The sequence below is a fragment of the Capra hircus genome, chromosome 9, assembly GCF_001704415.2.
Source record: "Capra hircus breed San Clemente chromosome 9, ASM170441v1, whole genome shotgun sequence".
Lineage (NCBI taxonomy): Eukaryota > Metazoa > Chordata > Mammalia > Artiodactyla > Bovidae > Capra > Capra hircus.
In genome coordinates, this window is record NC_030816.1 from 70,668,969 (window position 1) to 70,694,928 (window position 25,960).

Sequence of the window (25,960 nt, forward strand, 5' to 3'; positions counted from 1 at the left end):
CACCTGGTACATAGAAGGTGCTAAGCAAATGTGGAAGGAAAGAAAGGAGGGAAGAAGGGAAGAGGGGAGAAAGAGGAGAAAGAGAAAGATCCATGCAAAATCCTGCAGTGTGTATTTTAGTGGATTTATGAGATACATATAGACATTCTCTGGTTTAACTAGACTATCAGTTCAGTTCAGTTCAGTCTCTCAGTCAGGTCCAACTCTTTGCGACCCCATGAACTGCAGCATGCCAGGCCTCCCTGTCCATCACCAAATCCCAGAGTTCACTCAAATTCATGTCCATTGAGTCGGTGATGCAATCCAGCCATCTCATCCTCTGCCATCCCCTTCTCCTCCTGCCCCCAATCCCTCCAAGCATCAGAGTCTTTTCCAATGAGTCAACTCTTCGCATGAGGTGGACAAAGTATTGGAGTTTCAGCCTTAGCATCATTCCTTCCAAAGAACACCCAGGGTTGATCTCCTTCAGAATGGACTGGTTGGATCTCCTTGCAGTCCAAGGGACTCTCAAGAGTCTTCTCCAACACCACAGTTCAAAAGCAACAATTCTTCAGCGCTCAGCTTTCTTCACAGTCCAACTCTCACATCCATACATGACTACTGGAAAAACCATAGCCTTGACTAGACAGACCTTTGTTGGCAAAGTAATGTCTCTGCTTTACGATATGCTATCTAGGTTGGTCATAACTTTTCTTCCAAGGAGTAAGCGTCCTTTAATTTCATGGCTGCAGTCAGCATCTGCAGTGATTCTGGAGCCCCCCCCAAAAAAAAGTCTAACACTGTTTCCATTGTTTCCTCATCTATTTGCCATGAAGTGATGGGACCAGATGCCATGATCTTCGTTTTCTGAATGTTGAGCTTTAAGCCAACTTTTTACTCTCCACTTTCACTTTCATCAGGAGGCTTTTTGGTTCCTCTTCACTTTCTGCCACAAGCATGGTGTCATCTGCATATCTGAGGTTATTGATATTTCTCCCAGCAATCTTGAATCCAGCTTGTGCTTCTTCCAGCCCAGCGTTTCTCATGATGTACTCCGCATAGAAGTTAAATAAGCAGGGTGACAGTATACAGCCTTGACGTATTCCTCTTCCTATTTGGAACCAGTCTGTTGTTCCATGTCCAGTTCTAACTGTTGCTTCCTGACCTGCATATAGGTTTCTCAGGAGTCAGTTCAGGTGGTCTGATATTCCCATCTCTTTCAGAATTTTCCACAAACAAATAGCTGTGAAAAGAAGAGAAGCAAAAAGCAAAGGAGAAAAGGAAAGATACAAGCATCTGAATGCAGAGTTGCAAAGAATAGCAAGAAGAGATAAGAAAGCCTTCCTCAGCGATCAATGCAAAGAAATAAAGGAAAACAACAGAATGGGAAAGACTAGAGATCTCTTCAGGAAAACTAGAGATACCAAGGGAACATTTCACGTAAAGATGGGCTCGATAAAGGACAGAAATTGCATGGACCTAACAGAAGCAGAAGATACTAAGAAGAGGTGGCAAGAATACACAGAAGAACTGTACAAGAAAGATCTTCAAGACCAAGATAATCACTATGGTGTGATCACTCACTAGACTATACCTTACTTCAAAATTCCTTTAGTTCTGAATCATGTTAAATCAACTATACCTTCTACAACCCTTGATCTGTTGAAAATGCAGCTCCTATGTGGTTCACTGGTAAGATTCTGGAATGAAATTATACCAATTAGTTCAGCTAAGTGGAGGACGCCTCAGGTGATAAGGAGAGGAGTGAGCTACAGTCTGTCGTATGTGTTTGACACCAAAACTTTCTCTGGCAGAGACTAAATATTTGTGTTCCAGAAACTGCAGGGCACCACTCAATGGGTAGAGGACTATACCCACTCCTTGCCCAAGACACTCTTAATGTTCTTCAAAGCTTGACTAGACTTTAGACACATTTCTTCCTGACTTTGAGACCCGTAAGCTCCCTTTTCTCAGAGCTTTTACTTTCAAAATCATGCCAGTGTCAATTCTTTCTCTGTCCCTTTGAAATGGAAAATTTCTCCCAACCTCTGGCTAGTTTTACAACAGAGAAATTTTTTCTCAGTGACCTAGGATCCATCCCTTTGAAATGTGATGATTAAGGGTGATGTTGTTGCCGTTGTTCACTTGCACAGTTGTGTCCGACTCTTTACAATCCCATGAACTACAGCACACCAGGCTTCCCTGTCCTTCACCTTCTCCCAGAGTTTTCTCAACTCACGATACCATCTAACCATCTCATCCTCTGTCATCCCCTTCGCCTTTTGCCTTTGATCTTTCCCAGCATCAGGGTCTTTTCTGGTGAGTCAGCTCTTCGCATCAGGTGGCCAAAGTATTGGAGCTTCAGCTTCAGCATCAGTCCTTCCAATGAATACTCAGGGTTGATATCCTTTAGGATTGACTGGTTTGCAGTCCAGGGACTCTCAAGAGTCTTCTCCAACACCACAGTTAGAAAGCATCAATTTTTGGGCATTCAGCTTTCTTTATAGTCTAGCTCTGACATCCATACATGACTGTTGGAAAAACCATAGCTTTGACTAGATGAAACTTTGTTGGCAAAATAATGTCTCTGCTTTTTAATACGCTGTCAGGTTTTTCATAGCTTTGTTTCCAAGGAGCAAGCATCCTTCAATTTCATGGCTGCAGTCACCATCCACAGTGATTTTTGAGCCCAAGAAAATAATATCTGTCACTGTTTCCAGTTTCCCCATCTATTTGCCATGAAATGATGGGACCAGATGCCATGATCTTCATTTTTTGAATGTTGATTTTTAAGCCAACTTTTTCACTCTCCTCTTTCACTTTCATCAAGAGGTTCTTTAGTTCTTTTTCACTTTCTGCCAGAAGGGTGGTGTCATCTGCATATCTGAGGTTATTAGTATTTCTCCCGGCAATCTTGATTCTAGCTTGTACTTCATCCAGACTGGCATTTTGCATGCTGTACTCTGTATAGAAGTTAAGCAGGGTGATTATATACAGCCTTGATGAACTCCTTTCCCAATATGGAAGCAGACTATTGTTCTATGTCCAGTTCTAACTGTTGCCTCTTGACCTGCATACAGGAGATAGGTCAGGTGGTCTGGTATTCCCATCTCTGAGAATCGTTGTGATCCACATAGTCAAAGGCTTTAGCATAGTCAATGAAGCAGAAGTAGATGTTTTTCTGAAATCCTCTTCCTTTCTCAATGATTCAACGGATGTTGGCAATTTGACCTCTGGTCCCTCTGCCTTTTCCAAATCCAGCTTGTCTATCTGGAAGTTTTCAAATCCAGTTTGTCTATCTGGAAGTTTTCAGTTCACATACTGTTGAAGGCTAACTTGAAGGATTTTGAACATTACCCTGCTAGCATGTGAAATGAGTGCAATTGTACAATAGTTTGAACATTCTTTAGCATTGCCCTTCTTTGGGATTGAAATGAAAACTGACGTTTTCCAGTTATTAAGAGTGCTATTAAGAGTGATAGCAGAGCCCCATATCAGTTTCTGTGGAAACATGGGAACCTAATTTAGGTAAGTGACAGTTATCAAATGCAAATGGTTTAATCACATTAGCCAAGCTCCACTCTGAGTCCTCCAACACTTCTTCTCTAGCTCGTGTGTGTGTGTGTGTGTGTGTGTGTGTGTGTGTGTGTGCTCAGTCATGATTAACTCTTTGCGACCCTATGGACTGTAGCCAATCAGGCTCATCTGTTCATGGAATTTTCCAGGCAAGAATACTGGAGTGGGTTGCCATTTCCTTCTCCAGGGGATAATCCCAACCCAGGGTTAGAACCCATGTCTATTGTGTCTCCTATATTGAAAGCAGATTCTTGACCACTGAGCCACCAGGGAAGTCTCATCTGTTCAGTCACTCAATCATGTCCGACTCTTTGTGACTCCATGAATCACAGCACGCCAGGCCTCCCTGTCCATCACCATCCCCTGGAGTTCACTCAGACTCATGTCCATTGAGTGGGTGATGCCATCTAGCCATCTCATCCTCTGTTGTCCCCTTTTCCTCCTGCCCCCAATCCCTCCCAGCATCAGGGTCTTTTCCAATGAGTCAGCTCTTCGCATGAGGTGCCAAAGTACTGGAGTTTCACCTTTAGCATCATTCCTTCCAAAGAACATCCAGGACCGAACTCCTTTAGAATGGACTGGTTGGATCTCCTTGCAGTCCAAGGGACTCTCAAGAGTCTTCTCCAACACCACAGTTCAAAAGCAACAATTCTCTGGCACTCAGCTTTCTTCACAGTCCAACTCTCACATCCATACGAGACCACTGGAAAAACCATAGCCTTGACTAGATGGACCTTTGTTGGCAAAGTAACGTCTTTGCTTTTCAATATGCTATCTAGGTTAGTCATAACTTTACTTCCAAGGAGTAAGCGTCTTTTAATTTCATGGCTGCAGTCAGCATCTGCAGTGATTTTGGAGCCCCAAAAAATAAAGTCTGACACTGTTTCCACTGTTTCCCCATTTATTTCCCATGAAGTGATGGGACCAGATGCTATAATCTTCGTTTTCTGAATGTTGAGCTGTAAGCCAACTTTTTCACTCTCCACTTTCACTTTCATCAGGAGGCTTTTTAGTTCCTCTTCACTTTCTGCCACAAGCATGGTGTCATCTACATATCTGAGGTTATTGATATTTTTCCCAGCAATCTTGAATCCAGCTTGTGCTTCTTCCAGCCCAGTGTTTCTCATGATGTACTCTGAATATAAGCTAAATAAGCAAGGTGACAGTGTACAGCCTTGACGTACTCCTTTTCCTATTTGGCACCAGTCTGTTGTTTCATGTCCATTTCTAACTGTTGCTTCCTGATCTGCATATAGGTTTCTCAAGAGTCAGTTCAGGTGGTCTGGTATTCCATCTCTTTCAGAATTTTCCATAGTTGATTGTGATCCACACAGTAAAAGGCTTTGGTATAGTCAATAAAGCATATATAGATGTTTTTCTGGAACTCTCTTGGTTTTTTGATGATCCAGCGGATGTTGGCAATTTGATCTCTGGTTCCTCTGCCTTTTCTAAAACCAGCTTGAACATCTGGAAGTTCACAGTTCACGTATTGCTGAAGCTTGGCTTGAAGAATTTTGAGCATTACTTTACCAGCATGTGAAATGAGTGCAATTGTGCGGTAGTTTGAGCATTCTTTGGCATTGCCTTTCTTTGGGATTGGAGTGTAAACTGACCTTTTCCAGTCCTGTGGCCACTGCTGAGCTTTCCAAATGTGCTGGCATATTGAGTGCAGCATTTTCACAGCATCATCTTTCAGGATTTGATATAGCTCAACTGGAATTCCATCACCTCCACCAGCTTTGTTTGTAGTGATGCTTTCTGAGGCCCACTTGACTTCACATTCCGGGATGTCTGGCTCTAGGTGAGTGATCACCATCATGACTATCTTGATCATGAAGATCTTTTTTGTACAGTTCTTCTGTGGATTCTTGCCACCTCTTCTTAATATCTTCTGCTTCTGTTAGGTCCATAAAATTTCTGTCCTTTATCGAGCCCATCTTTGCATGAAATGTTCTCATACTCACCCTTAAAAACCCTTCCAGGTTGTGTTTCAGTAGAATTGAGTTCAGTATTTTTGGCCTATTGAGATAGTCTTTTATAAGCTGTTCTTTGCCTGTTTAAGTCTATCTAATGCATTTTTTTTTTACCTGTTCTTGGGAAGGGATCACAGCCACTCACATGAGGTTTGATTTGGCTCAAATGTACACTTGAGTTAAACTGCAGGAACATCAATCATGAGAGATGTGAATGTTCTAGAAAGTGAACAAACTTTAAAGATTTGAACATATGGATGAAGTGTCAGTGAACTCTCATTTAGTAAGTAGGAAGATTATTTTTTTTTTATCTTGTTCATAGTATGATTTTTTTTAAGTTTTTTTATTTTTTTAATTTTAAAATCTTTAATTCTTACAGGCGTTCCCAAACATGAACCCCCCTCCCACCTCCCTCCCCATAACACCTCTGTGGGTCATCCCCATGCACCAGCCCCAAGCATGCTGTATCCTGCGTCAGACATAGACTGGAGATTCGATTCTTACATGATAGTATACATGATAGAATGCCATTCTCCCAAATCATCCCACCCTCTCCCTCTCCCTCTGAGTCCAAAAGTCCATTATACACAGCTGTGTCCTTTTTCCTGTCTTGCATACAGGGTCGTCATTGCCATCTTCCTAAATTCCATATATATGTGTTAGTATACTGTATTGGTGTTTTTCTTTCTGGCTTACTTCACTCTGTATAATCGGCTCCAGTTTCATCCATCTCATCAAAACTGATTCAAATGAATTCTTTTTAATGGCTGAGTAATACTCCATTGTGTATATGTACCACAGCTTGCTTATCCATTCATCTGCTGATGGACATCTTGGTTGTTTCCATGTCCTGGCTATTATAAACAGTGCTGCGATGAACATTGGGGTACATGTGTCTCTTTCAATTCTGGTTTCCTCGGTGTGTATGCCCAGCAGTGGCATTGCTGGGTCATAAGGTAGTTCTATTTGCAATTTTTTGAGGAATCTCCACACTGTTCTCCATAGTGGCTGTACTAGTTTGCATTCCCACCAACAGTGTAGGAGGGTTCCCTTTTCTCCACACCCTCTCCAGCATTTATTGCTTGCAGACTTTTGGACTGCAGCCATTCTGACTGGTGTGAAGTGGTACCTCATTGTGGTTTTGATTTGCGTTTCTCTAATAATGAGTGATGTTGAGCATCTTTTCATGTGTTTGTTAGCCATCCATATGTCTTCTTTGGAGAAATGTCTATTTAGTTCTTTGGCCCATTTTTTGATTGGGTCGTTTATTTTTCTGGAATTGAGCTGCAGAAGTTGCTTGTATATTTTTGAGATTAGTTGTTTGTCAGTTGCTTCATTTGCTATTATTTTCTCCCATTCAGAAGGCTGTCTTTTCACCTTGCTTATATTTATTTTGTGGAACTAGATTGTTTTCTCTTAATGCTGCTAATTTGAAATTCCCTGGTAGCTCAGAGATTACAGCGTCTGCCTCCAATGCGGGAAACCCGGGTTCGATCCCTGGGTCAGGAAGATCCCCTGGAGAAGGAAATGGCAACCCACTCCAGTATTCTTGCCTGGAGAATCCCATGGACAGAGGAGCTTGGTAGGCTACAGTCCACAGGGTCACAAAGAGTCAGACATGACTGAGTGACTTCACTAAGTGACTTCACTTAGGGGGGAAAAAAATTTGGTCACTTCTAAGAGAAGCAAATTTTAACAATATCCAGGAGCAAAATCTGTGGTTGTCATGCTTCTGAGCTAAATTAATTTTCTACCACATATAATGTAACTCATATAATAGTCTTGATCACAACCTTGAAACCTTAGCTCTTTTCGAGAAGACCTAAGTACCTGGGTTTTATTTTCTTCTGGTTTGAAGAGCACCCAAAGGGCTTTGTGGTCTAGTTGTAAACAGCAATGGGCTTGGGAGTCAGACTGCCTGGACCCATATCTGGGATTCACCAGGACTTCAGCTATTTGTTGAACATCTGACTCAGTAAAAGTGAGTAGCACAGAATATGATGTCTAATACACGCTCAATGGTTAGTTCTTGTGATTGTTACTGTCATCATCTTCATTATCACTTTCACTGTTGTGAAAAACAAGCAAGATATGATGATTCTACAATTTTCCACTCTCTACAAAAAAATTGATCGATGGATAACAATATTGGCTTAAAAAAACTTTCAATCTTGCTGAACTGCTTCTTTCATGCATAACTCAGAGCTCTATTTGTGAGACTTTTGTCTTTCTCTCTCCCCACCCCAATCCCCACATTTTTTTAGTGATGGATGGGCAGACAGAGATGAAGTCATTGAAGGTTATGAGGTGGAAGCCAACGGGGGAATCACGATAAAGCTGCAGTCTCCAGAGGTCAGGTCATTTGATGATTATTTCCTGAAACTGAGGCTGGACACTAATACAAGGAATCCCTGGTTCCCTGAGTTCTGGCAACATCGGTTCCAGTGCCGCCTACCAGGACACATTCTGGAAAACCCCAACTTTAAAAGAATCTGCACAGGTAACTCATCTTCACAAAATCACAGCTCAAATTTTGGTCATGTCCTCCAGCTTGTTCAATGAATATAGAAGGTGCCAAGGCTGGCGATACAAAGACTAAATTTCCAATTTATTCTATAAAATAGCTATAATGAGGAAGAAGTGTATGTTCCCCCAAGGATTCATGTTTCCATATTCTGGAAACATGGAGACTGCTTTGATCTCTGGTGGGACAATGTATAAGAAATAATAAATAAAGGAAAAGCAAACTGAGAATTCAAGTATTTAGTATTCAGGCCAGAGGAAAGAGATTTATTGTAGGCATGCTTAGGAGATATTAACCCAGAGACATCAGTAAGCAGACTGGTTTGATCTCTTTTTCTTCTTTATGACTTTGCTCTGATATGAAAGCCAAAAGAAGATAAGATGCCACCCAGGGTCACATCACCAACATGGGTGTTTATGTGCACAGGTGACCAAAAACCTCAGTACTTTCCTCTGTTTTACAGACGGAAAAGTCTGTAATTTCATCATGGTAATTATCTAAGAATATGGCTAACTACACAAATTATTTCTGGCATTAATAACATTCATATTTTGATATTAGAAAGTCATTTAATGATGGTTCTCAGTGGAACTGATACCCGCCCCCCCCCATGCACTGACCACTAGAGGATGCCCAAGAAGGGCAGGGCATTGCTAAGATCTTTCAGAGCTTGATGAACTCCACAGCATGTCTCCCTTCTCTCTGCCACCAGGAAGTACCAGAGAATTTAAGACTATCTATGACCAAATTTGAATTGCAGCACAGTGATGGGACATGGGCTGAAAAGAGTTTATTTAGATATGCCTAGAACCTCACTCTGTATGACAATCTCTAGGTTCATCCACATCTCTACAAGTGACCCAATTTCATCGAGAAAAACAAATATCATATATTAATGCATATATGTAAAATCTAGAAAGATGATACAGATGAACATATTTGCAGGGCAAGAATAGAAACACAGATGTAGAAAGTGGGCATGTGGATGGTTTGGGGGGGAATGGGGTGGGATAAATCGGGAGACTGAAATTAACATGTATATATACTACCATGAATAAGATAGATAGCTAGTGGGAAAGCTGCTGTATAGCTCAGTGCTCTTTGGTGACTTAGATAGGTGGGATGGGAAGGGTGGGAGGGAGGTCCAAGAGAGAAGTTTACGTGTATGTATAGTTGATTCACTTCCTTGTACAATAGAAACTAACACAATATTGTGAAGCAAATATACCCCAATTAAAAAAAAAATCAGTGCACCAGCTGCAGTGGTTAAGACTCTGGGCTTTCAGTACATCTAGTGCAGGGAGCACAGGTTCAATCCCTGGTCCATGAACTAAGATCCCACGTGTCGTGTGGTGCAGCCAAAAAGACGTGAGAGTGAGCTGTGCAAACACCTGGGAAGGGCATTCCAAGCAGAGGGAATAGCAAATAAATAGAGGCCCTGGAATGCCTGGTTTAGTGGGAGAACAGTGCGGAACTCAGGCTGCCAGAGCCAGTGAGTTCCTAGAATAACAGGAGGTAAGTAGGAGAGACACACGGGGAAACAGTCCCGCAGGACTTCACTGTGCCTTGTGAAAACTTTGGCTTTGTTCTGAGTGTGATAGGAAGACACTGGGAAGTCTGAGCACAACAGAGACGGGATCAGTCTTATTTTTTCTGAACAGAATTACTTGCTGCAGTTTTTCAGTTTTGACAAAACGGAAGCAGAGCAGTGAGGAGGTTGCTATAATAATGCTGGTGAGAGTGTGGTGGATTGGGCCATGGTTGTGGCAAGCAAGATGGAGAGAGGTGATTGATTCTGAAGCCCTTTTCAATGAGAGCTAAGGGCATTTGCTGACAGAATTGTGAAGAAAGACTGGTCTGAACAACTGAAAAGATAGTGTCATTGTTGACTGAGATGAGGAAGAATCCAGAAAAAGTAGGTTTTAAGGATCAGGAGATAAATTTCAGATGAGTTAAATTTGAGAACCTATTAGTGATACAATTATATATGTCACTGTGATATTTTGTTTCATTAGTAAAGTTCAGAATATTACTTTTTAAATATGTGTGGATGTCTTTATTTAGGAATTCCCAGGGAAATATCTTGTGACTTAAGCTTTTGAAATAAAAGTTAGAACTCTACAGCTGTGTACAATAATACTTCAGGTTTTCATTTGTCACATTACATGCAAATATCAAGGTTAATATCCAAACTTGGGCAGAAAGTGAAGAGGAACTAAAAAGCCTTTTGATGAAAGTGAAAGAGGAGAGTGAAAAAGTTGGCTTAAAGCTCAACATTCAGAAAATGAAGATCATGGCATCTGGTCCCATCATTTCATGGTAAATAGATGGGGAAACAGTGGAAACAGTGTCAGACTTTAATTTTTTGGCCTCCAAAATCACTGCAGATGGTGATTGCAGCCATGAAATTAAAAGATGCTTATTCCTTGGAAGGAAAGTTATGACCAACCTAGATAGCATATTGAAAAGCAGAGACATTAATTTGCCAACAAAGGTCCATCTAGTCAAGGCTATGGTTTTTCCAGTGGTCATGTATGGATGTGAGAATTGGACTGTGAAGAAGGCTGAGCACTGAAGAATGATGCTTTTGAATTGTGGTGTTGGAAAATACTCTTGAGAGTCTCTTGGACTGCGAGGAGATCCAACCAGTCCATTCTGAAGGAGATCAGTCCTGGGTGTTCTTTGGAAGGAATGATACTGAAGGTGAAACTCCAGTACTTTGGCCAGCTCATGCAAAGAGTTGACTCATTGGAAAAGACTCTGATGCTGGGAGGGACTGGGGGCAGGAGGAGAAGGGGACGACAGAGGATGAGATGGCTGGATGGCATCACCAACTCGATGGACGTGAGTCTGAGTGAACTCCGGGAGTTGGTGATGGACAGGGAGGCCTGGCATGCTGCAGTTCATGGGGTTGCAAAGAGTCAGACACAACTGAGTGACTGAACTGAACTGAACATTCATAGCAGGAAAAAAAAAGGTACATTCATGAATTGTTCTCATATTATGCTTGACTCGCAAAACCTCTTCTAAGAGCTTCTTATGTGATTACAAAAGTTAATGAATATGCTTTTATTTGGATTTCATTCTGGAGTCAAGTTCAGCAAGTATTTTCCTTTGTTCTTAGTTGTAAGGATGACAAAGGGCTTATTAACTTTTCTACTTGGAAATAATTCATAAAAGTATTCATCTTTTCTTCTGCAAAAATCCCAGACTTTTATCTTTAATAGTGTTTATCTATATCTTCATATGTATACAGTCATGTAAACTAACTCTTCAGTTTTAATCTCCATATGAAGTTGACTACAATTTTATTGCAGAGCAAGATCAAATTTCACTTCATGTAACATTCTTATCTATTTGATATTCTTAAATATCAAATGAATTGCATAGTCTTCTAATCAATATTCAGGCACACTTATGAAAATTAATGTAAAGAAGTAGAAGTAACCTTTCCATACTATTCATAGCTACACTTTCTGTCATTTATTTTTACCACTTCTAATTGGGTCATTTTGATGTTTTGGAAAGTTTTGATATTGAAGTTAGTTTCCATAGAAGCCTTTATTGAGCTTCATTTCAGATATCACTGTTTAAATAAAGAGTTTACATGAGCTGGATTGTCAGTTTGAATATTAAGGGTCCTGAACTGAAGCTGAATAATTTGGGAATCACTGTAGCTAATTAAAAAGTACTTCACGCAAGGGCTACATCACTGCTTAATTAGTTGAGTATATCAAGGGATTTGAGATGTGTTGGAAAAGCACTAACTGAAACATCAAAGTCTAATTTCTAAAAAAGTAATCATTGCAGGACAGTGGAAAAAGTAGGTACAAAGCAAATCAACATCACTGTCTTCCAGTAAGTGTCTTAGTTGCCTGCAGCATTTGTGTGGTGTTGGCAGTGAAAGTGCTTTATCATTCCCCATAAGAAGTACTAAAATGATTCCATGGAAGCTGAGAGAGCACTTGGAAGTTAAACCACTGGGTCCAACACTGGTTCAGTCAGGCATCTGCCATGTGACTTGGAGGACCTTGCTTAACCTCTGAGTCTAAATTTCTACAACTGGAACATGGTAACAATTTCTACTTCACACAGGTGTGAGAATTGAATGGAATAATGTAAGTGAGATATTTTGCAACTTGTAAATCATTACATAAATGTAAAGACTTATCATTACTGTCATGTCTTATCATATAACAAATAAGTTATGGCATGGGTCATTTAATTAATATATACAGTTTTTGAAATTACAAATTTAATATAACTACATTTCAGGATATGTAAACTAGAGAAAACAAGCACACAACCCTTAATTAGTTACTCTTACACAGTGCCAATATATATATAGGATTGGCCCAGAAGTTCATTCAGGTTTTCCCGCAAATGAACTCCTGGGCCAATCCAATATTTTATTTTGTTTATTTTGTTCTATGTAGGCTTTTATGCTTTTTTCTGATCACCAAAGCAGTACATACTACTATGCTTATATAGGCAAATTGACAATATATAAAAGCATAATAAACATAAAAAGCATTAAAAATTTGCTTTTATATAGCCATTGTTAATTACTGTTAAATATTTGATGTATTTCTACTAAATACACTGTTAAATTTTTGTTATATATTGCTTTTAAAAATGAATGCAAACTTTAAAAAAATTTATGAAGTTCTCTTTGTCATTAAATTCTTTCATTCTTAATGGTTATATAACATTCTGCAAACAAATGAGCTATAATTTGTTTAAAATCATTTCTTTTTCATATCTTCACAATTGAAACTAAAACTACAATGATGCAATACAAGTTCTTCTAAATTTTTCCTTTTTGCATATCAGATAATTTTCTTGGATACATTTCCAGAAGTTGAATTACTCAATCAAAAGACATGAACATTTATAAGCCTTTCTAAAATAAGGAATTCCAAAAGGCAACTCCTACCAGCACATTTTGTTTTGCATAATTATACTCATAGTGTGTGTATAATTCTGTATCTTTATTTACTTAGGATCATGCTTTACTTTTTTGATGTTGCTGTGTGGCCTTTATAACCACCATTTTAATAGCTCCATAATATTCTATTCAATGATTATACTATAATTACTTAGCCATTCTCACATAGTTGAGTCTTTAGGTCACTTCCAATTTTCCTTCTTATAAAAAAATCAACTCAGTATGGTACAGAAAGTTTTCATGTTTGTTGTTGTTACTATTTTTGGATTGTTCCCTCACTGTAGATTTCTGAATATATAATTATTGGTCTAAGAAGGTGATAGTTTGGAGTTTCCTTGAAAACAAATATTATCATTATCTTGAAATATGGTAATATTAAGATTTACTGTGGCTAACGATATTAACTGTATGAATATATTGGGTTCACTATGTTGCCATCAGCTTTTTTTATAATCTAGTGTATTTATAGCCAAAATTTTACTTTCTCTTCTTATTCTTGGTACCAATCAAGAACAGATGGTCACAATGCTTTTTAAAGCTAGTATATCCTTGTACTTGGTTATTATCCAAAACATAATGAAAAGCATCTGTAATGCTTACCAACAACTGAAGACTAGTCAGTTAATGACAGTCTGATATAACAAAATTTCAAGGCTTCTGAACCTGTGTATTCTTGCCCAGGAACTTGGAGACTGCCATTCACAATTTCTAGATTGGTTACTAATTTTTATAAACTATTTGCCTCACCAGGTTTTACACTTTATGAACTTTCTATTTTCAGTTAACTTATTATGTAAGTTTGTATGAAATTGGCTCATTACTATTTGATTCAGATTAAGATGATCTATGAACTGAAATAAGTTCCAATTTCTTTCAGCCCAGTAGGACAAGTAATAACTTCTTTTTGCCTTTTGTGAGTTTGGCCCAAATATCATCAGCCTTTATCCATGACCTTGTGAATCTAGATTGACCTCACAGCTTATTAGTTCCAAATCTAGGTCTCAAGAGGCTTGACCTACTCCCATTCTCCTGCTTGGAGTACTCCCTCAGCCGAATGTACAAGCCCAAGTTAGCCTTCTAGAAGATGGGAGAGAACATAGAGTAGAAATAGGATAACTTCTCTATTGAGGTCATCCTGGATAAGCCAATTCCCAGCCAAGCCATTAGCTTACTGTCTACACATGAAAAGCCCCCAGCTGAGATGAGTCATGTACAACCCAGAGCAGCAGAACACCCCAGGTGACCCCCAGACTCATGAACTAAATAGATATTGTTGTTTTAAGCCACTGAGCCTTGGGGTAGTTTGCTATGCAGCATTATTGTGGCCATAGATAACCAATAAAGGGTCTCCATTGCGTTATATTCCATGAACTTCACATGGAGCAATAGCTGGGTTGATTAAACTGAGGAGCAGAATTTCTCAAACCAGTGCTACAATTCTGTCTTACTCTACTGTAAGAATAGTACAATGTTATGCTCTGTATCTCATGGAACAAAGCTAAACATTTTTGTAGATAATGCAATGAAGATTTCAAAGCCCCCTGATCCAAGGCAGTAAACTTATTCTCTACTTAGGAATTCAGTTTACAGACAGTGCTGATAAATGGGGCACAGTTACAGCTAAGCCAAATAAACACCCTTAAAACAAAACAGTCATAGATTCTTGGACCGTGCAGGTAGAAGTTGCCTTATGGAAATATGTTTCAAAAGTCTTAGATGTTCTTTGTCCTTTCCAGTTGTTATAACAAATTACCACAGACTGGGTGCCTTAAGACAGAAAGCATTTTTTTTTTCCTCATAGTTCTGGAGGCTAGAAACTGAGAAATCTGGGTGCCAAGATGATCAGTTTCTCGTGAAGGTTTTTTCTTGGTTTCCCTGAAGAACAGAGACAGGAAGTAAGGCCTTTTCTCACAAGGGTACTAGTCATATCACAAGGACATCACACCCAAGATCTAATTATCTCCCCAGATCCCTCTCTCCAAATACTAATGCCATCATATTGGAAATCAGGGTTTAAATCTAAGAATTTTGAGGAGAAACAGACATTCAGTCCATAGCACATGTATTTATATCTTTTGGTTGGAAGAATGAAAATAAAATGATCTTGTTTTGCATCTGGATATTAGAATGACTCAGGCATATCTCATTCATTATTACACATAGATGAAGTTCTGAAAATAATCTTGTACTATAAGCATAGTCTTTGTCTGCCTATTTCCTTTCTTTTTAAAATTTTAGTTGATGTTGTTCAGTTGCCAAGTCATGTCCAACTCTTTGTAATCCCATGTATGCAACATACCAGGCTTCCCTGTCATGCACTCTCTTCCAGAGTTTGCTCAAACTCACATCCATTGAGTCAGTGATGCCATCCAAACATCTCATTCTCTATTGCCCGCTTCTTCTCCTGCCCTCAGTCTTTCCCAGCATCAAAGTCTTTCCAATGAGTCAGCTCTTCGCATCTGATGGACAAGGATAGAGCTTCAGTTAGCTTCAGCATCAGTCCTTAAAATGAATATTCACAGTTGATTTCCTTCAGGATTGATGGGTTTGGTATCCTTGCTGTCCAAGGGACGCTCAAGAGTTTTCTCCAACACCACATTTGAGAAGCATCAATTCTTTGGTGCCCAACCTTCTTTATGGGCCAACTCTCACATCTGTACATGACTACTGGAAACTGTACAGACCTTTGTTGGCAAAATGATGTCTATGTTTTGTAATATGCTGTTAAAGTTTGTCACAGCTTTTCTTCCAAAGAGCAAGCATCTTTTAATTTTGTGGCTTAAGTCACCATCTGCAGTGATTTTGGAACCCAAGAAAATAAAATCTGTCACTGTTTCCAGTTTTCACCTATCTATCTGCCATGAAGTGATGTGTCTGGATGCCATGATGTTCATTTTATGAATGTTGAATCTTAAGCCAGCTTTTTCACTCCCCTCTTTCACTTTCATCAAGGGGCTCTTTACTTCCTCTTCACTTTCTGCCATTAGAGTATTATCTGTGGTTGTTGATATAACATTCAGTTCAGTCACTCAGTCATGTCCAAATCTTTGGGACCCAGTGGAATGCAAAATGCCAGGCTTCTCTGTCTATCACCAACTCCTGGAGCTTACTCAAACTCATGTTCATTAAGTCGGTGATGCCATCCAAGCATCTCATCCTCTGTTGTCCCCTTCTCCTCCTACCTTCAATCTTTCCCAGCATCAGGGTCTTTTCAGTTGAGTCAGTTCTTCACATAAGGTGACCAAAGTATTGGAGTTTCAGCTTCAGCATCAGTTCTTCCAATGAATATTCAGGACTGATCTCCTTTAGGATGGATTGGTAGGATCGCCTTGCTGTTCAAGGGATTCTCAAGAGTCTTCTCCAATATCACAGTTCAAAAGCATCAGTTCTTCAGTGCTCAGCTTTCTTATAGTCCAACTCTCACAACCATACATGACTACTGAAAAAACCATTGCTTTGACTAGATGGACTTTGTTGACAAAGTAATGTCTCTGCTTTTTAATATGGTGTCTAATTTGGTCATAGTTTTCTTCCAAGACAAAAGGTCTTCTAATTTCATGGCCAATGTCACCAGCTGCAGTGATTTTGGAGCCCCCGCAAAATAAAGTCTCTGTTTCCATTGTTTTCCCATCTATTTGTCATTAAGCAATGGGATCAGATGCCATGAACTTAGTATTCTGAATGTTGAGTTTTAAGCCAACTTTTTTACTCTCCTCTTTCACTTTCATCAAGAGGTTCTTTGGTTCTTCTTCACTTTCGGCCATAAGGGTGGTGTCATCTGTATATCTGAGGTTATTGATATTTCTCCTGGCAATCTTGATTTCAGCTTGTGTTTCATCAACCCAGCATTTTGCATGATGTACTCTGAATATAGGTTAAATATGCAGGGTGACAACATTCAGCCTTGACATACTCCTTTCACGATTTGGAACTAGTCTGTTGTTCCATGTCCAGTTCTAACTGTTGCATCTTGACGTGAATACAGATTTCTCAGGAGGCAGGTCAGGTGGTCTGGTATTCCCATCTCTTTCAGAATTTTCCACAGTTTATTGTGATTATACAGTGGAAGTGAGAAATAGATTTAAGGGACTAGATCTGATAGATAGAGTGCCTGATGAACTATGGAATGAAGTTCGTGACATTGTACAGGAGACAGGGATCAAGATCATCCCCACGGAAAAGAAATGCAAAAAAGCAAAATGGCTGTCTGGGGAGGCCTTACAAATAGCTGTGAAAAGAAGAGAAGTGAAAAGCAAAGGAGAAAAGGAAAGCTATAAGCATCTGAATGCAGAGTTCCAAAGAATAGCAAGAAGAGATCAGAAAGCCTTCCTCAGCGATCAGTGCAAAGAAGTAGAGGAAAAGAACAGAATGGGAAAGACTAGAGATGTCTTCAAGAAAATTAGAGATACCAAGAGAATATTTCATGCAAAGATGGGCTCAATAAAGGACAGAAATGGTATGGACCTAACAGAAGCAGGAGATATTAAGAAGAGGTGGCAAGAATACACAGAAAACTGTACAAAAAAGATCTTCATGACCTAGATAATCACGATGGTGTGATCACTCACCTAGAGCCAGACATCCTGGAATGTGAAGTCAAGTGGACCTTAGAAATCATCAGTACGAACAAAGCTAATGGAGGTGATGGAATTCCAGTTGAGCTATATCAAATCCTAAAAGATGATGCTGTGAAAGTGCTGCACTCAATATGCCAGCAAATTTGGAAAACTCAGCAGTGGCCACAGGACTGGAAAAGTTCAGTTTTTATTTCAATCCCAAAGAAAGGCAATGCCAAAGAATGCTCAAACTACAGCACAATTGCACTCATCTCACACGCTAGTAAAATAATGCTCAAAATTCTCCAAGCCAGGCTTCAGGAATACATGAACTGTGAACTTCCAGATGTTCCAGCTGGTTTTAGAAAAGGCAGAGGAACCAGAGATCAAATTTCCAACATCCGCTGGATCATGGAAAAAGCAAGAGAGTTCCAGAAAAACATTTATTTCTGCTTTATTGACTATGCCAAAGCCTTTGACTGTGTGGATCACAATAAACTGTGGGTCTTCCTAGAGCCACTCAATTTCAAAGGCATCAATTCTTCAGCGCTCAGCTTTCTTCACAGTCCAACTCTCACATCCATACATGACCATTGGAAAAACCATAGCCTTGACTATATGGACCTTTGCTGACAAAGTAATGTCTCTGCTTTTAAATATGCTGTCTAGGTTGGTCATAACTTTCCTTCCAAGGAGTAAGCGTCTTTTAACTTCATGGCTGCAATCACAATCTGCAGTGATTTTAGAGCCCCCCAAAATAAAGTCTGACACTATTTACACTGTTTCCCCATCTATTTCCCATGAAGTGATGGGACCAGATGTCATGATCTTTGTTTTCTGAATGTTGAGCTGTAAGCCAACTTTTTCACTCTCCTCTTTCACTTTCATCAAGAGGCTCTTTAGTTCCTCTTCACTTTCTGCCATAACGGTGGTGTGACCTGCATATCTGAGGCTATTGATATTTCTCCTGGCAATCTTGATTCCAGCTTGTGCTTCTTCCAGCCCAGCGTTTCTCATGATGTACTCTGCATATAAGTTAAATAAGCAGGGTGACAATATACAGCCTTGACGGACTCCTTTTCCTATTTGGCACCAGTCTGTGTTTCCATGTCCAGTTCTAACTGTTGCTTCCTGACCTGCATATAGGTTTCTCAAGAGTTAGGTCAGGTGGTCTGATATTCCCATCTCTTTCAGAATTTTCCTCAGTTGATTATGATCCACATAGTCAAAGGCTTTGGCATAGTCAATAAAGCAGAAATAGGTGTTTTTCTGGAACTCTCTTGCTTTTTCGATGATCCAACGGATGTTGGCAATTTGATCTCTGGTTCCTCTGCCTTTTCTAAACCAATACAGCATTGTAAAGTAAAATAAAATAATTAAAAATAAATAAATAAAATAAAACCAGCTTGAACATCTGGAAGTTCGTGGTTCATGTATTCCTAAAGCCTGGCTTGGGGAATTTTGAGCATTACTTTACTAGCGTGTGAGATGAATGCAATTGTGCAGTAGTTTGAGCATTCTTTGGCATTGCCTTTCTTTGGGATTGGAATGAAAACTGACCTTTTCCAGTCCTGTGGCCACTGCTGAGTTTTCATAGCTATTTCTAAGGCCTCCTCAGACAGCCATTTTGCTTTTTCGCATTTCTTTTCCTTGGGGATGGTCTTGATCCCTGTCTCCTGTACAATGTCATGAACATCTGTCCATAGTTCATCAGGCACTCTATCTATCAGATCTAGGCCCTTAAATCTATTTCTCACTTCCACTGTATAATCATAAGGGATTTGATTTAGGTCATACCTGAATGGTCTAGTGGTTTCCCTACTTTCTTCAATTTAAGTCTGAATTTGGCAATAAGGAGTTCATGATCTGAGCCACAGTCAGCTCCTGGTCTTGTTTTTACTGGCTATATAGAGCTTCTCCATCTTTGGCTGCAAGATTATAATCAATCTGGTTTCAGTGTTGACCATCTGGTGATGTTCATGTGTAGAGTCTTCTCTTGTGTTGTTGGAAGAGGGTGTTTACTATGACCAGTGTGTTCTCTTGGCAAAACTCTATTAGCCTTTGCCCTGCTTCATTCCGTACTCCAAGGGCAAATTTGCCTGTTACTCCAGGTGTTTCTTGACTTCCTACTTTTGCATCCAGTCCCCTATAAGGAAAAGGACATCTTTTTTGGGTGTTAGTTCTAAAAGGTCTTGTAGGTCTTCATAGAACCGTTCAACTTCAGCTTCTTCAGCGTTACTGGTTGGGTCATAGGCTTGGATCACTGTGATACTGACTGGTTTACCTTGGAAACAATCAGAGATCATTCTGTCGTTTTACAACATTACAGTGTGATATCTGAGGCTGTTGATATTTGTCCTGGCAATCTTGATTTCAGCTTGTCCTTTATCCAGCCCAGGAGTTAACATGATGCTTTGGCATATAAGTTAAATGTAGCCCAGAGGTTAAAGTATCTGCCTGCAATACAGGAGACCTGGGTTCAATCCCTGGGTTGGGAAGATCCCCTGGAGAAGGAAATGGCAACCCACTCCAGTATTCTTGCCTGGAGAATCCCATGGATGGAAGAGCCTGGTGGGCTACAGTCCACGGGGTCGCAAAGAGTCAGACGCGACTGAGTGAATTCACATTCACTAATCTTGATTTCAGCTTGTCCTTCATCCAGCCCAGTATTTAACATGATGCTCTCGGCATATAAATTAAATAAGCAGGGTGACAATATACAGACTTGACATACTCCTTTCCTAATTTTGAGCTAGTCCATTGTTCCATCTTTGGTTCTGACTGTTGTTTCTTGACCTGCATATAGCTTTTTCGGAAGGCAGGGAAGATGGGCTGGTATTCCCATACTTTAAGAATTTTCCACAGTTTGTTGTAATCCACACAAAGATTTAGCACAGTCAATGGAACAGAAGTAGATGTTTCTCTGGTATTCCCTTGCTTTTTCTATGATCCAGTGGATGGTAGTAATTTGATCTCTGGTTCCTCTGCCTTTTCTAAATCCAGGTTGTATATGTCAAAGTTCTTGGTTTGCATACTGTTGAAGCCTAGCTAGACGGATTTCGAGCATTACCTTGCTAGCAGGTGAAATGAGAGCAATTGTGCAGTAGTTTGAACATTCTTTGGCATTGCTCTTCTTTCAGATTAGAATGAAAACTCCCCTTTTACAGTCCGGTGGCAATTGCTGAGTTTTCCAAATTTATACAAGTTTTAAAGTTTACATTCCATTTACATTTATCACAAAATATTGACTCTATTTCCCATGTTGTAAAATACATCCTTCAGCTTATCTTATACCTAAAAGCTTGTACCTCTTACTTCCCCATCCTCATATTGCCCCTCCCTGACTCCACTGCTAACCACTTCTTTATTGTCTCTATCTGTGGCTTTGCATCGTTTTTGTTGTATTCTTTTTTTTTTTTTTTTTAGATTCCACATGTTAGTGTTATCATACAGTATTTGCCTTTTTCTCTGGCTTATATTTCACTTAGTATAATGCCCTCCAGGTCTATCTACATTGCTACAAATGGTAAAAGTTCATTCTTTTTTTCTGGCTAAGTTATATGCCATTGTAAATATACACCACATAGTCTATGCATTCATCTACTGATGAACACTTACATTGCTTCTGTATCTTTGCTGTTGCAAATAGTGTTGTTATAAACATCGGGGTACATGTATCCTTTTGATTTAGTGTTTTCACTTTCCTCAGACATGTATACTCAAGAATGTGATTTCTGGATTATATGGTAGTTTTCATTTTTAGTCTTTTGAGGAAACTCCCTAATGTTTTGCACAGTGGTTGCAACAATTTTAATCCCTTCAACAGTGACAAAGATTCCCTTTTCTCCACATCTTTACCAATATTTGTTGTTTGTGATTTTTTGGTTTATTAAAATCATCAAGAAAGCTTCTTTAAAAATATGCAATACCAGTTAAGTCAGAACCTCTGAGGTAGAATCAAATATTTATATTAAGGGCAGGGAAAAACCTATACTTAAAATTTGTGAATAATTTCACTCTCTGTCTGTTTTTTGTTTCCAGTTTTCAAAATTTGGAACCATATATCACTGTCCAAATTGAGAGCTTGCCAACGTTTTGGCCCTAGCTGTGGCAGCTGTGATAGCTAATGAGAATTTAGTAATTTCTAATGTTGAATCAGTCTCATCTCTTTGCTTTATTTATTTATTGGCATGCTTGTTTGACACATTGGCATTCTAAAGCCAGTAAGTCATGGCTAAATACTATGTTTCTCTATGTCCAGACTGAACAATTATTACATTTATTAATTGTATATTACTACATAACAACTTACCATGAAATTGGTGCCTTAAAACAAGACAAATTTATTATCATACAGTTCTGTAGGTTAGAGCAAGGACAAGGGTTTCTTGGGCTAAAATCAGTGTCAGCAAAGCTGTGTTCCTTTATGAAGGCTTTAGCTAAGAATCTGTTTTCTTTCTTTTTTTAACTTCTAGAGGTCACCCGCATTTCTTGGTGTGTGTGTGTGTGTGTGTGTGTGTGCATGCATACTCACTCATATCTGACTCTTTGCAACCCCATGGACTAGAGCTCGCCAGGTTCTTCTCTCCATGGAATTTTCCAGGCAAGAATATTGGAATAGGTTGCCATTTCCTTCTCCAGGGGATCTTCCCAACCCAGCGACTGAACCCATGACTTCTGCATCTCCTGCATTGGTGGGTGGATTCTTTAGCAGCTGAGCTATCATTATTCTAAATCAACAATGTTACATCTTTCTTGCCCTTTTTCCATAGTCACATCTCTGATCACAGCCAAGGAATGTTCTCTACTTTTGATTTGCGATTATATTATCCCCACCAAATAATCAAGGATTATCTTCTCATTTCAAGGGACGATTAATGATATCTTCAAAGTCCTTTTTGCCATGTAACCTAATTTATCCACAGGTTCCAGACTTCAGGGTATGGATGTCTTTATGGGCCTATTACTCTGCCTAGCACAGTAGACTTTGAGACAGGACAAGGGATTAACTTCTCTAAGTCTTTTTTACAGCCTGCTTCTTTAGCTCATTCTCTTGCTTCAGCCATGTCTCATTTTGGTAGAGCCTCCAGGCAGTTGAGAATATGTGCCTCTGGCTAACCAGAATGGTGTTTAAATGCTTGGCAACCCTTCTTTCACGCTGTCTTGATCCCCATTTCTTGGTTTCCCATTGGTGGAGTTGTTCTTACACAGCCACATATTAGAGAACATCATAAATACTATGCTCTTACCACAGAGAACAAAGAACTAATTTCCTAGATAATTCAACTTCCTCTAAAGCCACAATTGGAGAAATGTCCTTACAAATGCTCTTTGTCTCTTATACCTCAATTTACTCCATGTAAATAATTTTTCATCTTTCTCCCACAGATATACATGAAGATATCAGATATCCTCCAGGAGCCTGGTTCTCTGTGAGAGCTAGAGCCTGGTGAATTATAGTTTGTGCTTTTTCCAATAGTTTTTCATTCATCTCTATATTAATTACTGAGGGAATGTGAGTTGGTTTAAAGAAACTGTACAGATCATTTCATTCTGTAAAGTCCCAGAGAGGCATACACAGTGAGATCCTGAGCTTAACAGGTGTCAGCCACACTCAGCTCTGTTCTTCTTGATTTTTTGCCTTTATACCCAGAAGACTGTACTGTTTCAATCTTCAAGTCCCAGGTTTCAAATCCCAAATTATCTCAGGGCTTGTTTGCTGAGTAATATAAAATTATATTTGTTCTTCATGGTCATCTTCTAAAGCTGTAGCCATTAGCAACACAGACTCTGCCAAAGACTGTCCATTTAATCAAGCTTACTTGGGCTTATTGCCCTTGTGCCTATATATTGTGTTTTTCTGCATTCCATATTAAATTTAGATTTCCAATTTACATGATGGCTAGTTTTAATATCTGACCATAAGTGTAGCTCTTAGTAAGTGTAAGAAGATCCTGAGTTTCTTTCTTGGGTAAAGTGAACTTCCCTTCAGGATTTTTTGGAGTGCCTCCTTTTATCACTCCACATTTTTAAAGTTCCCTCAGGTATCAAGAATTGAAATATAAAATACAAAATGGAAACAGGAATACGAATCAGTTAGGACAGACTACACAGTAACAAATGCCCCCCAAAATTCCAGTACCTTCAAAGTACAGACTTAGTTCTGTCTCATGTCCCATTTCCACCGCAGGTTTTCTCTGCCTTTTTCCCAGGTCATCTTTACTCCAAAACTAAGCCGACAGTGAAGATTTGGTCTGGAATACCGCCCATTATTACAGTTGAAGAATAGAGTACGGCCAATCCTATGCTGGCCCTTAAGAGTTTCTACCTGGAATTGACATCTGCTATTTTTAATAATGCTTCATTGACGAAAGAAAGTTACATTGGCCTGGCCTAACAGCAGGGAGTGGAGAAGTATCATACTTTCCCAGGAAAAGGCAGCAAATACTTTGTGAACAACAGGTCTACCATACCCTGTCTTTCAGACTGATATTATTTAGATAAATCTAATTTCTTCCTGAAAAAATGCATTCATTTACTCTCCAACAGAGAAAACACAAGAGACCCATCCAATGATCAGCCTCAATGTTTGGATCATATAATATTCTCTAAGTCAGGCTGAACGTGGCTCTTCTTCTTTCACGGTTTTGTATGAGAGAGAGACAAGTCCCTCCATACCCACTGCATAATAGGGGAGCAATGAAAGAATTATAGTCTTAGAGATACACAGCAGTGATTGGTCCATAGAAATTTTAAAATTCCACTGGGATGATATCCCAAGCTTCCGTTACTAGCTTGAGAAATGTTCTCTGAATGGGCTCTGATATGCTCCCTCAGAGAAGCTCCCAGTCTCATGTTCTTCATGGGCTTTGTATCCAACCCCTGTAAAGTCCCTCCTTTCCCATAATCCTTTTTGGTCTCTTCTGATGAAGCACTGGGCATAGTCTTCTTTGGGGGCCAAGTAACTTTTTCCGTCTGCTTCCTGGCCTTAACGGTTATGGCACAAGGACCATTTAAGTCTTCAATTGTCACAATTTCTTTTAGTCTAGGCTGGTATCCTTTTTGTTTTCCTTATTAAAACTTTCCCCAAGAATGTAGCTTTCATTTTAACTAAGTTTCCATCACAACATGTGCCAATAGGCTTGCCTACAGTTCTTTTTTAGAGAGTCCTCACCTTCTAGACTTAATTTTAGAAACCTTGAGCCTAACTGACTTCTATTGAAAAACCAGTCTTTGTTCTCTTAGCAATTGTGTTCATCTGAAAACTTTGTGGGTGCCAAATTAATTCCTTTGGAGATTTTTTTATAATAGCATGAGTTTCGATTTGGTCTTTGTCATGAAGCTGAATTTTCATTTGTCCTTTGTACCATAATGATCTTCTCAGTTTTGTCTTGAAGATTGGAAATGAAAATTGATTTAATTTTCATCTCTGTACATTTAATTTTCCTACCTCCTCACTGAAACATGCAAGCTCATTTGATAAAATATCTTTCTTCCAAGTTATTATAGATTGACAATGTTACTGAATGCTATGTCACTGTATAATATGATTTATATCCTTTTAGATCCTAGTCATAGTTTCCTTGCCATTTGCAACCTATTTCTATAAACCTCATATTTTATGATTCACAGTCATTTTTGTTGCTGTTGTATCATGCTCCTAGTTTAGATATCAATTTTGGTCAGAATAGGCTAGGATATGCTGTTGTAATAAATGATCCCTAACTTAATGTCTTATAACAGGAAGAATAACTATTTAATAATATTTAATAATAACTATTAAACCAATATTAAACTGCAGCCATTTATTCATGAGAGTGAATCTCATATATCTAATATATATGGTTAAAATGTTTAGAATTTTAAACTCAAAACTTTAATTGACAGAATTACTGTGTCAAAGTCAAAAAATTGAAGTACTTTTGCTGAAGATAGAGAAAAATTCCCTTCCTCTTTACCAGGGACTATATTAATTATAGGTCATTTTTATTAACACAATGAATGAAAGATTCAAGACACCAAAACAGTGAGACATCGGTCAGAAGGGTTTGTCAGCAAATCCCTTTCTTTTCTAATTAAGGTAAGATTAACTAATAATTAGGTATTACTCTACAGAGTTTCCTTGTTTCCACTAGAGAAGTCTTTATTTAAAGGCTCTGGAACTGAGTTTATTCTCATCTTTTGTTTTTGTTAGTCGCTTCAGTCATGTCTGACTCTTTATGAGACCCCATTGTAGCCTGCCAGGTTTCTCTGTCCATGGGATTTCCCAGGCAAGAATACTGGGGTAGGTTGCCTTTTCCTTCTCCAGGGGATCTTCCATACCCAGGGATCGAACTTGCATCTCCTGCATTGGCAGGCAGATTCTTTACCTCTGAGCTACCAAGGAAGCGAGATCAATATTACC

At 39.2% G+C, this 25,960-nt stretch overlaps 1 protein-coding gene across 2 annotated transcripts in view; it reads left to right on the forward strand.

The window, feature by feature from the left end:
• The window catches only part of GRM1 (glutamate metabotropic receptor 1), a 438,757-nt gene that overhangs the window by 316,063 nt on the left and 96,734 nt on the right, over positions 1 to 25,960 (forward strand). For both annotated transcript variants that reach the window (XM_018053312.1, XM_013966589.2), the window contains exon 4: positions 7,793 to 8,028. In XM_018053312.1, the coding sequence (XP_017908801.1) occupies positions 7,793 to 8,028 (236 nt within the window). The remainder of the gene's footprint in view (positions 1 to 7,792; positions 8,029 to 25,960) is intronic.